The following is a 12,962-nucleotide window of genomic DNA, read 5'->3' as shown; positions in this document are numbered from 1 at the left end:
CAGTGTGGATGGGATTGGAAAGAAGGGCTGCTCGGTTTGCAGCCTCCAGGTGGAAACTCTCCACTGGGACATTTGAGGATGGCATGTGTCTGTCCTTGTTGCTCTCCCGTGAGCCCGACTTCATCTCCTCCACAAGGCAAGTCCCCAGCAGACAAGGCTCCGTTAGGGCCGCCAGCCTGGGTGCCAGGTGCTGTCCCTTAGGAGGCTGAGGAAGTTAGAGCATCTGAGGATGAGAGGCAGGTAGCCTCGGCCTGCTCCCACTTCCCTCAGCATTCTCCCAAGGAAAGGGGGCAGCGGGAGGCGGGGGTGGGGGGCAGGACTCTGCTCACAGCCAGAAAGAGAGAGCTCAAGGAGGCTGGGGGCCCTGATGCTCCCCCACCCGCCGTGTCCTCTGGCCCCCTTTTCGTAGGTGAGGAGGTCCGATATGGGGGCCTTCCATGCCCAGGGCTGAGTGAATTGCCTCTCTGTGGGGACTCACTTCTCCCCCTCTCTGCTCCTGGTCAGTTGTTCCTTCTCTGCGCCTCCTTCTCTTCCTCTGCCTCCCCTCCCTTCCCCAGAACTTTGCGAGGGTGGGCAGGTAGGGGCGCCTTGGCCTGGGGTCTCCCCAGCCCCTCGCCTGCTGAGTGCCCTTCAGACAGATGCTGGCAGCTGGATGCAGCCCAGGCAGTTGTGCTCACAAAGCCACTCCTGAGTATTTTTAGGAAACTTTTCTCCCCCATTCTGTTTTTGTTGTTGTTGTTGTTGTTTTTTTAAGGAGTCATTTCCTCCTTTGCTTTCTCTCTCTCCCCTTTTCCTTGCCTCTCTTGGAACCTTCTCCTGCTCTGATTCTTTCTTTCGCAGACTTCTATCTTTGAACTACTTTGCTTTGGCCCTGACTTTCTATCTTGGCCTCCCTCTGTCTCTCTTCGTTTCAGTCTTGTCTTTTTGTGATTCTCTTGCTCTAGGGTTCACTGCCTCCTCCCCTCCTTCCCTTGAAATCCCGCTTGTCCCAGGCATGTCCCTCAAGTGGCCTCCAGAGCCTCTGCCTCCCGCTTGTCATCCCGGGTTGGCATTGGTGCCCGGAGGACTCTGCCCCTTTACAGATAATTAGACCAAGGGCGAGTGTATTTGGGGGTGGGGAGGGTGACGACTGGCCCTGGAAGGTGGGGACGCTATTAATAGTCCTAAGAGCAGCTGGGGGTGGGGGCGGTTGTCTGGCCAGGCCTGGCCTGGGCAGCTCCAAGGGCCAGAAAGGGCAGCGCTGAAAATAGAGAACGGGCGGGGGTGGGGGTGCAGCTCTACAGGCCCCTCACCTGAATGTGGGCACCCCCTACAGGGCCCCCATCTTTTCTTGGCTTGTGGGGTATGGAGGGCATTCTTCACTGTCAGTGTCTATCCATCAGGTTGGGGAGGGGACAGAAGCTTCAGGGCTGGGGACTGCTTTCCTGGATCCCACCATCACATGACTCCTGGCCCCAGGATCTCTTGGAAATGCTGGCTCCAGCTGCTGGCTGAGTCGTGGCACCAGCTGACACTGCCAGGAGAGGCGCCCGGCCGCCCGCGGGCAGCGCCTGTGCTCCTGGTGTCCTCAGCTCTCTGTGCCTCCAGGGCTGGGTGAGGATGGGCAGGGCCTTGGGCCCAGCACCCTCAGAATCCGGGAGCACGGCATTTTCTCGCCTTCCCTGTTGGCCTTGCCTGTCTCCTGGCCTTCATTTTCCCTGCCTCTCCCCCGTTTCCAGTGTGGTGACCATGCCGAGACCAGTCACTGCGGCCTCTGACAGTGGAGGGTGCACCTGTGGAAGGCAGCCTGGCTCTGCCTTTTATTTCCAGAGATGTACCTGGCCAGGCCCCAAGGGAGCCCCTCGGCTCACTGGCCATGGTCTCTAGGGCGAGATACCAAAAAACTATAATCTAGCGTGTACTTAATGTGTCACCTGTGAGCTCCTGTGGGAGGGGAGCCGAGGGTTCGCCATGGGGTCCCCGCCAAGGCAGCATTTGAGCTGAGCCCGGAAGGAGGAGTAGAGTTTCAGCCAATAGAGGTGAAGGGAAATGGTGAGCCAGGCGGAAGGAAGGACTGCCGATGTCTGTGGAGCCCCGTATGAGCCGGCCCTGGCTAAGCACCTTAGGCCTGTGTTCTCATGTATTCCTCACCGGGGGACCGGAGAGTGCGGGTGGGGTTTGCAGTTTGCAGATGAGGAAATAGTTCAGAACTTGGTCAAGGGCCCTGGCCAGAAGCTTGTAGAGCATGGATGTGAATGCAGGGGGAGCCCCTTTCCACTGTTGCTGGCTGCCCACTCCATCTCCCCTTGCCCTTGATGTGCCCCCTTTGCCCCTCGATGCTCGAAGGAGGCCGGCCCACCCCAGATGGGGTGTCCTCAGTGGCAGAGCATCATTGTACTGCCTTGAGGAGGCATGGCGTCCAGACAAAGGACACCTCCCTGGGCAGGCCAAGGGCAGAGGTGGAGGTGGGCCTGGGGCGGGGGCTCGTGCCTTCCTCTGTGTCCCTGCGGGTGCCTCCCTTTGCCTCCTTCAGTAGCCACTGCTTCACCTTCAATCCCTCTCTGATGGGAATTCTGCTATGATGGGACTTCCTAGCCCCTGGGCACCTCTGGAACATCCCGGGTGGTGTTACTGCCAGGCCCTGGGTCTGCTCATTCACTCCACAGACAGCTGTGGAGCACTGATGTCTGAGGTGTTGGGGGTCGGGGCTGGGTCCCCGCAAAGGGAAGACCCTGCAGGCCCACCACTGTCTCCCCAGGCTGCTGTGGGCGGGGGTCTCATTTGTTAACTGCTGAGCAGGGCGTGGAGAGGCGGCTGACAGGCTGACAGGCCTGGGCTCTTTCCTTCCATCCACCTCGTGGGTGCTCTGCTCTGCACCAGGGTACGTCCTTCCTTCTCTCTCCTTTGGCGGCCACCGTCTGTCATCCCCTGGCCCTCAGTGCCCAGGCCCATCTCCAGTTCCCCCTGGGCTGGGGGAAGCACTAAGAAAGGTTCTCCTGGCAGGTGCGGGGCAGAGGGCACTGAGCAGCTCACACCTCAGGGGCACCCTGGAGGCCTCAAGGCTGCTTGCCAGAGCCCAGCCGTCGGAGCCCACTCTGCTGGTCTCCTAGGCACCAGAGGAGCCCACGGACTTGCCTTCTCCTCCCTTCCCGTAGCCTCACTGCCTGGTGGTGGCCCTGTGGTAGCCAGACATGGCCTCCCTCTCAGGAGATCATAGACGGCACCCATGGAGGTGGGGTGGGTTGAGCTGGAGAAGGTAGTTCTGCTGGGGTCAGGGACTGAGAGTGGAATGTCCCATCCAGATGCTGGCCCTGGCCTGCCCACTTCCTGTGGCCTGATCTCCTGTCCCCACCCTACCCCCCTTGATGGCCTTCCTTGAGCCCAGGCCCCAGGGGCAGCCAGAGCAGGTCTAGACCATGTGTGTGCAGAGGTGTGACTGGGCCTCTTCCTCTTCCCTGTCACTCATCCCCTCCGCCCCTGCGCGGTGACTCAGGTCAAAAGCTCGAGCCCCTTTGGAACCATGAGTGGAGGGGGAATGAAGAAAGGAGAGATGAGGGTGATGGGGGGGTTGACACGTTTCCCGCCCTGCCTCTGCCTGCATCCCCACCACAGCTTCAGGGCTGTGCTTCCTGGGCAGGCTCCTGTCTCCAACCATGACAGCAGAGGGAGAAACCTCAGGATGGCTCCAGGGCCTGTGCGTGTGCACGCGGGCTTGTGGGAGTGGAGAGACATAGGGGAAGATCCTAAAAGCCCCCTGGGCCTGGCCCGGGCTGAGCCCTGTCCCCCTCTGCCCTATGGCTGCCCTGAGTCTTCTGTTTGCCGAGACCAGGAGAACCCCTCTGTGACCCGTTCCCCTAACCCCCATCCATCCGCCACTCTCCTCCTCAGGGTGTCTCAGGTTCTCGGACTTAGGTTTCAGGAGGCACAATAGTTACATTCTCCGGCTCTGATTGCTGCAGGCCAGGCCTCTGGCTCCCCTTGAGATTGGGTTTCCCCAGCCCTGGCCGCTCTGGGATCGGGATCGCAGAGGAGCAAGGGAGTGGGGGGAGCCATGCTGGGGAGGGCTGGGATCGGCTCCTGAATGGATGGCACCCCTCAAACAGAGCACACTCCCTCCTGCTTCTGGAACCTCAGGCCTGGGGAGAGCCAGGGGAAGGGCAGGCGCGCCCAAAGGGCTGTCCTCCCTAGCCCCCGAAGGCCAGCAGTCCTTGCGGAGCTGGAAGGTTCCTCTCTGGCCCACCTGGTGCTTAGTACCAAGCGTGCTGTGCACAGTAGGACCACAGTTCTGGACACACCATCTCACTCCACCCCTGCAGGACAGCAGGAAGCGGCTGGCAGCATCTCCACGTGTGTGTATGTGTCTGAGTGTGCTCGCCCAAGTGTACGCACGTGCCTGGGTATGCATGTGTGGGTGTGGTTAAGCCGAGTCTGCAGGCCCCCTCAGCCCCCAAGAACTTGCTCGATCAGTGATGTGCGAGGAGCAGCTGGCCAGCACATTACATGTGGCCCCTTTTGCAGAACGAGTTTGCTTCGGGTGCGAGCTGAGGCAGAGCGTTCGCTGCAATAAGCAGGAATTCCTTCCTCACCTAGCAGGAGCCATAAATATCTCCCTGTCTGTGACTGGAAATATATGTACGTATATATGTAAAACATGCCGTTAATCAGGGTTGGTGTGCAGTGCTGGGCTCCTCCTGGCTGCTGGAGCTTCCCCTCCAGAGCTCCGATGAAGAGGCAGAGCCCTCTTGGAAACACGCACACGTATGCGCACACACATGCACACACGTGCCGACAGGATCCGGAGAGGAAAGGGGGCCGGAGAGAGGGAAAGTGAAGGAGAAGGAAGGACAGAGAGGGGGCATGGAGCCAAGACAGAGCAAAATGAGACCAGAAATAGGATTCCAGAGGGAAAGGCAAAGAGCCCAATAAAGGAAGTAGGGGGGCTTCAAGGGCTGGGAAGGTCTAGCTGGTGGGGGTTGAGAAAGGCAGTACTGGGGGGGCTTTGTGGCTGTCCCAGGAGATACAGAGGGACCTGAAGAAGGGAAGGGCCCATGCTGCCGACTGTCAGCTGAGCCTCACCAGGGTCTGGGTGCTGCACGAGGCCTCCAGTCCACAAGTCACTGACGTGGGGGGTGACCAAGGACGTGTGGGTGAATGGGGGGCAGCCCCGGACCCAGGAACGGAATCCCATTTCAGAGCCTTGCTCTGCAGAGCCCACTTGGGCCCACGCCAGATTTATCACCTGCTCCTGCTTAAGCCTCCCTTCCGGAAGGCTCTGCAGTGGCCAGACCCCTGAGGCCCCCTGGCAGGCAAGGCCTCTGCCTCAGAGGCGTGGATCGCATGAGCAGCCCAGGTCCTCAGGGAGGCCGATCAGCACAGCATGCTCGCGTGTGTGACTTGAGCCAGTCTGACTGGCAGCATCCACGGCAGGCTGTGGGCTCCAGAATTCTCTCCATCTCCAAACCTGGCCCAGGGACCCGATTCCTGCCCACCCAAGGCATCCGTTATGGGGCGCAGTGGCTGGCCTCGGTTTTGAGGAGGCTGCATTTGATGGGCAGCGTGGGAGGAAGCTGAGAGCACGGAAGGCGCTCTGATCCTCAGCACCAGGACGGGGGAAAATGTGGAGTTGCCTCGGGGCCCTGAGGAGAGGTGGTGGTGCCCCTGGCCCCTCTGTCCCACTTCCAGGCTCCAGGAAGTGAAGGCAGCCTAGTCCCTGAGGAGAGGTGCAGGTAGGGGCTCTGAGTTTCTTTGCCAGCCTCAGTCAGGTGGCCCTCAACTGGAGGTATGCACTTTAGGGTCCCCACTGCTCTGGTAACCAGGCTGGGGAGAAGGCCAAGGCCCGAAAGGCTGCCAGGGGACGTGGTCCCCGAAGGCTGGGGAATCAGAGTGACAGCCTCGGGGGCGTGGGCCGGGCGGGAGAGGATAAAAGATGGAGCCGGGCAGCTGCCCACCTTGTGCCAGCCAACACCATCCCTTTCCCTCCACTGGCCCACAGGCCACCAGCTGGCCCGTTGTCCCCGGTGAGAAAGCAGAGCCTGGAGTGGGGCTCCTGTGTGGCAGGAGCTCACTCATGCACGCCCCCCCGGCAGGGACTGCAGGGGAGAGCCACCCTGTGCTGGGCCGGGGTGAGGGGAGAAGGGGGGCTTCGGAGAGGGGAGCCCGGCTTGTGCAGCAGTCAGGTCTCCTCCTGTGCCGTTGGCAGGGGCAGTCGGTGGGGCCTGCGAACAGGAGATAAAGAGTTCAGGCAGAGGCTTCTCTCTCACTAACTGTGGATTTGCATGTTTGCTCAGCTGGTGGTTCTGATAAGCCCCATTCTGCCAGAGAAAAGCCAAGCAGCCGTGAGGCGGGGCCTGGGGAGGGCGTCAGAAAGGGGCCTTCCTCCTGCCTGTCCTGAGGCCTGGGGTTATCCTCTCCCCCAGGGAACCCAGGCAGGGAGGGGGGTCGAGGGGCTGGGGTGTGGTGTGCTCCCTGGCATGCCAGCCTGGGGCATAGCTCCTGACCCCCAGGGGCTGTCCAGAGCAGACCCTGACCTCAGGGCACAGCTTCCCCAAGAGCCCACCGCGTAAGAAAGCCGGTCTGGGCGGGGAGCCTGTCCATCATGGGCCCAGCAGCCTCCTTCCCCCTTTTGTCCAAGGCATGCCCCCAAGCTGACTGGGTAGACAAGAGCCTGCCCCCGTCACGTCCCTTACTGTCCTGAGGACTCTGTTGCCTTGTTGGGGCAGGGGTGCACGCTTGTTGAACTACTTGAGGCCTTGCACCTGGGGATGGCCCATGGGGGCTTTGGCCCCCTCTGAGTGGAGCATGGTGCACCCGCCACCTCGGCCCTCCCTGCCCCTTCCGCTTGGCACTGGGCAGGGGGATGCAGGGGGCGCTTGATGAGGACAGTGGGCCCTGGCTGTAGCTGCCCCCACCGCAGGGCTGGCTCCTCTGCCTCTGAGCCCGGGTCCAGATTTCCAGTGTCTCTGCCTTTTGTCCTGGAACTGAGCTGAGCATGCTGGGGGCCGGTGGTGGTGGCATTGTGGGGCCGCCAGCCGTAAGATGGCTGCCAAGGGCTAAAATGGCTGCCAGCAGCGCCCGGAGCAGCGCCCGGAGGCGCGTGGCAGCAGGTCTGTCCACACCGGCTCCTCGCTCCCCGCTCGTCCTTTACATGGACCTAGCGGTAATAACAGCAGAAATGTTTCGGGGCAGTGTCCTGGTGTAGAAGGATTTCCTGTCTGTCGTGCTCTCCTGGAGCCCCGTCTGTCTCTGCCTCAGTCGCTGGCCCGCCTCCATCTCTTTGTCGGGTTCTCTCTCTGTCCCTGGGCTGGGAGTGCGCGTGCGCGTGGCTCTCCGTCTCCACCTGGCCATTTTCGGAGGGCGGGACCACTGCCATGGAGTGGAGTCCAGGGCCTCCTCCGTCTCTCCCTACTCCACTGACCCAGGCCTGGAGGGCTTGCTGGAGACTGCGTTGGTCCCAGGATGGGTGGGGTCTGTAGCCAGAACCCCTGGGCAGCAGAGCTTGTAGTGTGTGCCCCTTGATGGGCTCCACACGCTGGACCTGCGGCTGTGCCCCCTGAGTTACGAATAGGGAAAAGGGTGGCCCTGAGAAGCCGCCGGCTGGGGGCCTGGGTCCAGGGAGGCCCTCTGGTGGGCCGCCTGCTGCCTCTGCCCTCACCTGCTCCCTCCTGACCCACCTGGGGCTTGAATCAGTCCTGGAGAGCAGGAAGGGACCACGTAGAGAGTGCGACAGGAAAATTCACATGCACGAGACGAGCCACGTGGCACAGAGAGGTTGCCCTCCTGGAGCGTGGCGCGAGGGCCTGTGGGTTCTGTCCAGTGCAGAGCGCCACTAGCAAAGAGGGGCCTGCCGTGGGGTTAGCCAGCCCTAAGCAGGCGCAGCTCGGAGCTGAGCACAAAGGGAGGTAAGGGAGGAGCACTCCAAACCTGAGGCTTCCCCTGTGAACCTCTGTCTTCTTGATTTGTGACAGGATTTATTATTTTTTGGAATTAAAAAAAAATCAAACAAGGTAAAGGAGAGGGAAAGTGAGGCCTGAAACTGTCCTGGGGGCAGCCTGTCCTTTCCCAGTGGCCACATTGGGCAGGTGGCCAGGAACTTGGTCTGAGCTGTGGTGGGGCCTTCTGTTCTGCCCACCAGCCCCAGCGCTCGGGCTCTTCCCTTCCTCCTGAGTGGCACAGGGACCCCACCGCCATCTCTCGGGCCCGCGGAGTCCCGTAGGAACTCCCTTGCTGGTCACTCCCCAGCGTGAGCAGCTCAGCTGTGAGGCCAGTGGGGGGGCGGACTCCCCGGCCAGCAGGCTGACCTCGGGTGGTGGATGGTGGGCAAGATCCAGGAGCAGGTGGCTCCAGAGTCAGGCAAAGCCCTGGCCAACGCCAGGGCACAGTTTTCCGATGCCACCCCCACGTCGTCCCCCTGCGAGCAGCTGATTCTTACTAAATGCCTGCCTTCCTCCTGCCCCACAACCTGCCCTGGCCCCCTCTGCCACCCTCTCGCCAGCTGTCGTGCCCGAGCAGGCATTCTGGAGGTCCCCGTTGTGCCCCTGGCACACAAAGCTTTGAGGACCTGGGGGGCGGGGGCGGGGGGCTTTCCCAAGCTCAGCAAAATATTCACACACACACTCCACCCTGCCCCCAGCCCTCTGTGAGCTCGCAGCACACAATGGGCCCTTGTCTCGGGGCTCCCTCTGAGCAGCTGTGGCACTGGGGCATGAGACAGCCCAGACAGGCTGGCACAGAGCGGGCGACGGCGTCAGGGCAGACCTCCCCCTCCATGTTGCCAGGCACTGCCTGTACGCATAAAGGTGAGGTGGGGGTGGCACGGGCAGGCGGGACCACTCTAATTAATGAAGGGAGATGAGGAAGGGGCTGCTCCTCAGGGAGCTTGAGCCAGGTGGAGGAGGGGGGACCCTGGGTCTGTCCCAGCTGTGCAAAGAGATGGTCGCTGGCTTCTCTCCTGAGTGCTCTCCTCGCCCGACTCTCAGCCAGTGCTGTTCACCCACTGGTGACTTTGCCCCCAGGGCACATGGGGCAGTGTTTGGAGACAGTCTTGGTTGTCACAACTGGGGTGCTACTGGCCCCTAGTGGGTGGAGGCCAGGGATGCTGCCCAACACCCTGCAGTGCCCAGGACGCCCCACGCAGAGAAGGCCCCCGCCCCAGTGTCGGTGGCACTTTCTCCCCCTCTCCCCGGCTCCCTGGGCTCTGGGGGAGGGCGGTGAAGGGTTTACCGGGCTGGGGGCAGCTGTGTAGCTGGCATTCGTGGGGCACTTTGGACTTGACCCAGGCCCCTCTTTGTGTCTTCTGCAGAATCCGGACAATCAGATAGTTCAAACCAGCAAGGAGATGCGGACATCAAACCACTGCCCAACGGTCAGTGCCCCCGCCCGCCCGCGCCCAGCTAATCCCTCTGCCCTGTCCCCCTGCCCTCCCCTGCCCGTCCACAGCCTGTCCCACCGGGCCTCCCTCGCTTCTTCTCCTTCACTCAGCAGTCCATCCACTCCATCTCGCTCCTGTCCTGAGGGAGGGGCTGACCTGCAGTCCACGCCCTCTTCCACATAGAGCCCCAGGGCCGGACAGCGGCTGGGGCAGGGAGAGCTCCTGGCCTCCCTGACTCACTGCCATGTCCTTTCCCTCTGCAGGGCACTTAAGTTTCCAGGACTGTTTTGTGACTTCTGGGGTCTGGAATGTGACGGAGCTGGTGAGAGTATCACAGAGTAAGTGAGGCCTTCCTCTGGGCCTGGGCTGAGCCCAGCAGAGCTTGGCGGGGAGGGGGGACTTGGACCCCAAGTGGCCCCCACTGATGAGGTCTTTGGGGGGCAGACAGGGTTTCCTGGGATGCTCTCTGCCCACTGGCACTGGGCTCAGGGGTGTCCAGAGAGCCCCATCTGTAATCTCCACTGCATTGGAGGGAGAAAATCACATCCAACGGCTCTCTCCTGACGACCTACGGCCAGGAGGAGGTTTCCTCAGCAGCCTTCACAGTGAACTCGCCCTGGGGCTTCTGGGAGCTGCTCAGGGCAACGAAACAGGCCTCAGTGGGCCTTCCTCCGCACCTTCCAAACCTCATCACCGTCTTGCTTCTTCCCAGCTCCTGTTGCGACAGCATCAGGGCCCAACTTCTCGCTGGCGGACCTGGAGAGTCCCAGCTACTACAACATAAACCAGGTGACCCTGGGGCGGCGGTCCATCACCTCCCCTCCTTCCACCAGGTAAGCCCAGCACCCTGGCCTTCCCTCCGCCCGAGGCCATCTCAGGGGCTGCGGGTGCTGTGCTGCGGGCGGACGCCTGGGTGCTTCAGAAAGTCACCTCTCGTTGAGGGTGCCGGCTCTAGAGCAGCCTGGGCCCACCTACTACCCACTCCCTGAGCTCCTTGCTGTGCACTCGGCCCTGGGGACGTAAGGTGGAACAAGGCAAGTTCTGCCTGGAAGGCCTCTCTCTTGGGGATGTGACATATGAGCCCAGCCATACAGGGCTGGTACGGGCCTGGGGTGGACACTCCAGCTGGAGAGAGCAGCCTCCGTCTCAGCTGAGGCTGGACAGGCTGGCGGGACCCCCACGGAGGGCTTCAGAGGCCAGAGCAAGGCGTTTAGACTTAAAACCCATTTAAGGGTTTTAAGCAGGAGATGTTGGGGATGTGTGTTCCAGAAAGTACCCTCCAGTAGCAGTGTGCATGGGCAGGGCTGACAGCCAGTTAGAGGCCGTCCTGCCAGGCTGGAGTGGAGGAGGCCCTGAGCCTCGTGGGAGTGGCATGAGGGGGGGATGGAGTGGAGAGAGGTTTGGGAGATGTCAGCCCCTGTCAGGGCCAGTTCTACAGGGCAGGATGGGACCTTGTCCTTTTTTTAAAAACTGGGATGTTTGGCTCATTGTGAGGTTTTTGGCATTCATTTTGATTTATTAAAATGTTGTATTTTGGTATTTAATAATATCTTCATATAAAATAACGTGATACCTTGATGTTAAGTTTTATGCCCCCCTCCCCCGGCATTTTTCTCCCCTGTGAGTCCCTCACTCACCTGGCCCTGGCCTTGGGGGCTGATGGGAACTAGAAGGTGGGGCCGCAGAAGCAGATGAGGGTTTTGCCCCCTTCTTTGATGCAGGCAGCTTGGTGGATGATGGTATCACAGACCGAGAAGGGCTCGAGGAGGAGGGCTGGTGGGCTTGGGGGCTCTAGGGCTGGTCTGGGTGGGCACGCCGTGAGTGCTGTGAGTGCTGCTGTCAGCGGGCGTCCGCTCCCCACGCGAGGTCCTCGGGACAGCTTCCTCAGTTTGGGTGCCAGTATCTCGGCCCCCCTGGGCCCACCTGATCCCTCTCCTCCTTCCCCAGCACCACCAAGCGCCCCAAGTCTATTGATGACAGCGAAATGGAGAGCCCTGTCGACGACGTGTTCTATCCTGGGACAGGCCGCTCCCCAGCGGCTGGCAGCAGCCAGTCCAGCGGGTGGCCCAATGACGTGGATGCAGGTATGGGTGCCGCAGGGCCAACCCAGAGCAGGGCAGCCGGAGCCTCTTCTGCCCCCTCAGGTTATCTGGCGAGCCTCCCCCACCAGTTCCTCTACCTGTCTTCTCACCTCCTGATCTTCCAGAAGAGGGCAGACCAGGCCGAAGGAGGCAGCAGAGACAAGGAGCTGGACTGTCACTAAGTGGGCAGCAGAGCCCAGGGGCATGGCAGGAGGAAAGCAGAGGCCTGGCACTGAGCCTCTGGTACCCTCCCCTTCAGAGCCTCCTCGGCCACCTCCTCTTGGTATTTCTCTAGAAAGGTGGCCCCAGCCCTATGGTCATCATGGTTTAAAGCAGCTTCTCAATCTGGGTGCTGTAGACACTGGGGGCTGCATCATTCTCTGTGGGGGGCCATCCTATGCACCGTGGGGTGTTGAGAAGCAGCCCTGGCCTCCACCCACCAGATGCCAGTAGCACCCCCCAACCACCCAACCAGGTGTGCCAACCACAGATGTCTCCAGACATTGCTGAGTGTCCCCTGGGGAGGGGACAGACTCATCCTGGCGAGAGAGCTGCTGGGGTGAAGGCCCCAGGCACACAGAGGAGCAGAGTCTCGTAAAGGCTGAGCAGAGTCAACTTCCAACCAAGCAGGGAGGCTAGAGAGGGCAGAGGTCTGCAGCAAGCCAGCTCAGTCCTCCCAGTCCCTTCCAATCACCCACTCCTGGTAAAGCCACCCACCTTCACCTCCCGTCTTGACGGGAGGTGTGGGCAGACACGGAGAGCCCAGATGTAACAGAGGGAGAGTGTATGTGTGCGCGCCCCTGTGTGTGCGCACACGTGTATGAGGAGGCTGGCTGCAGGATCCTTCTGCATGACACACTGGTGGTGCAGCCTGTTGTGTCCTAGAGGTGTGGGTGTCTTGGAGCCAGGGAGTGCAGACCCATGTGTGTGGGGTGTGCGTGGGGTCTGCTCTGGTCAGGCTGGGGACTGGGGCTTTGCTCTCCGATGCAGGAGGACGAGGGTCTGACGCGATGGCGTTTTGCCTGGTGTTTTCCCCATGCGCCCCTACCGGGAAGGGCCACATGGATGGGCAGGGCCAAGGCTGGGGAGAAGCAAGGCGGGAGGGCCGGGCAGGCTCCTGCTTTCCTGCTGCCCAGATGCAGGCTCCGGCTTCTGTCCTCCGCTCCCTGGGAGGAGGAGGAGAGGGCTCGCCTCCGAGCCTTGGGCTGAGGGAGTGGGCTCTAGACCACCAGCGAGGCTGCCTCTGCGGTGCCCCTCCCAGAGTCTCCTTGTGGTGAGGCGAGCAGGGACCTGGGCCAGCACAGCCCAGATGCTTCCCTGGGGGACCTCGGGAGGCAGAGAGAAAAGGAGTTGAGCAGGCCCTGCAGACTCTGCAGCCAGGACCTCAGTTCAGTAACTGCTTCCTCAAGGACTGTGTGCCGTGAGGGCCTGTCCACGGCTGTGTCCTGGGGCGTGAGCCCCCAGGCCCACTGCCCAGACCTGGTTCCCAGGGAGCCCTCCCCTCCCCGGCTCCTGCTCTCTCCTTTCCCGGCTGT

General features: G+C 61.6%; 1 protein-coding gene across 2 annotated transcripts in view; it reads left to right on the top strand.

Moving 5' to 3' along the window:
* Positions 1-12,962, top strand: part of NFIX (nuclear factor I X) — a 59,565-nt gene that overhangs the window by 35,159 nt on the left and 11,444 nt on the right. For both annotated transcript variants that reach the window (XM_058525584.1, XM_058525585.1), the window contains exons 2-5: positions 9,278-9,340; positions 9,610-9,684; positions 10,059-10,179; positions 11,294-11,430. In XM_058525584.1, the coding sequence (XP_058381567.1) occupies positions 9,278-9,340; positions 9,610-9,684; positions 10,059-10,179; positions 11,294-11,430 (396 nt within the window). The remainder of the gene's footprint in view (positions 1-9,277; positions 9,341-9,609; positions 9,685-10,058; positions 10,180-11,293; positions 11,431-12,962) is intronic.

This window comes from Diceros bicornis, chromosome 30 (assembly GCF_020826845.1).
Source record: "Diceros bicornis minor isolate mBicDic1 chromosome 30, mDicBic1.mat.cur, whole genome shotgun sequence".
In the NCBI taxonomy this organism is placed as follows: domain Eukaryota; kingdom Metazoa; phylum Chordata; class Mammalia; order Perissodactyla; family Rhinocerotidae; genus Diceros; species Diceros bicornis.
The sequence above is the reverse complement of the archived record's forward strand: the minus strand, read 5'-3'. Positions and strand labels throughout refer to the sequence as shown.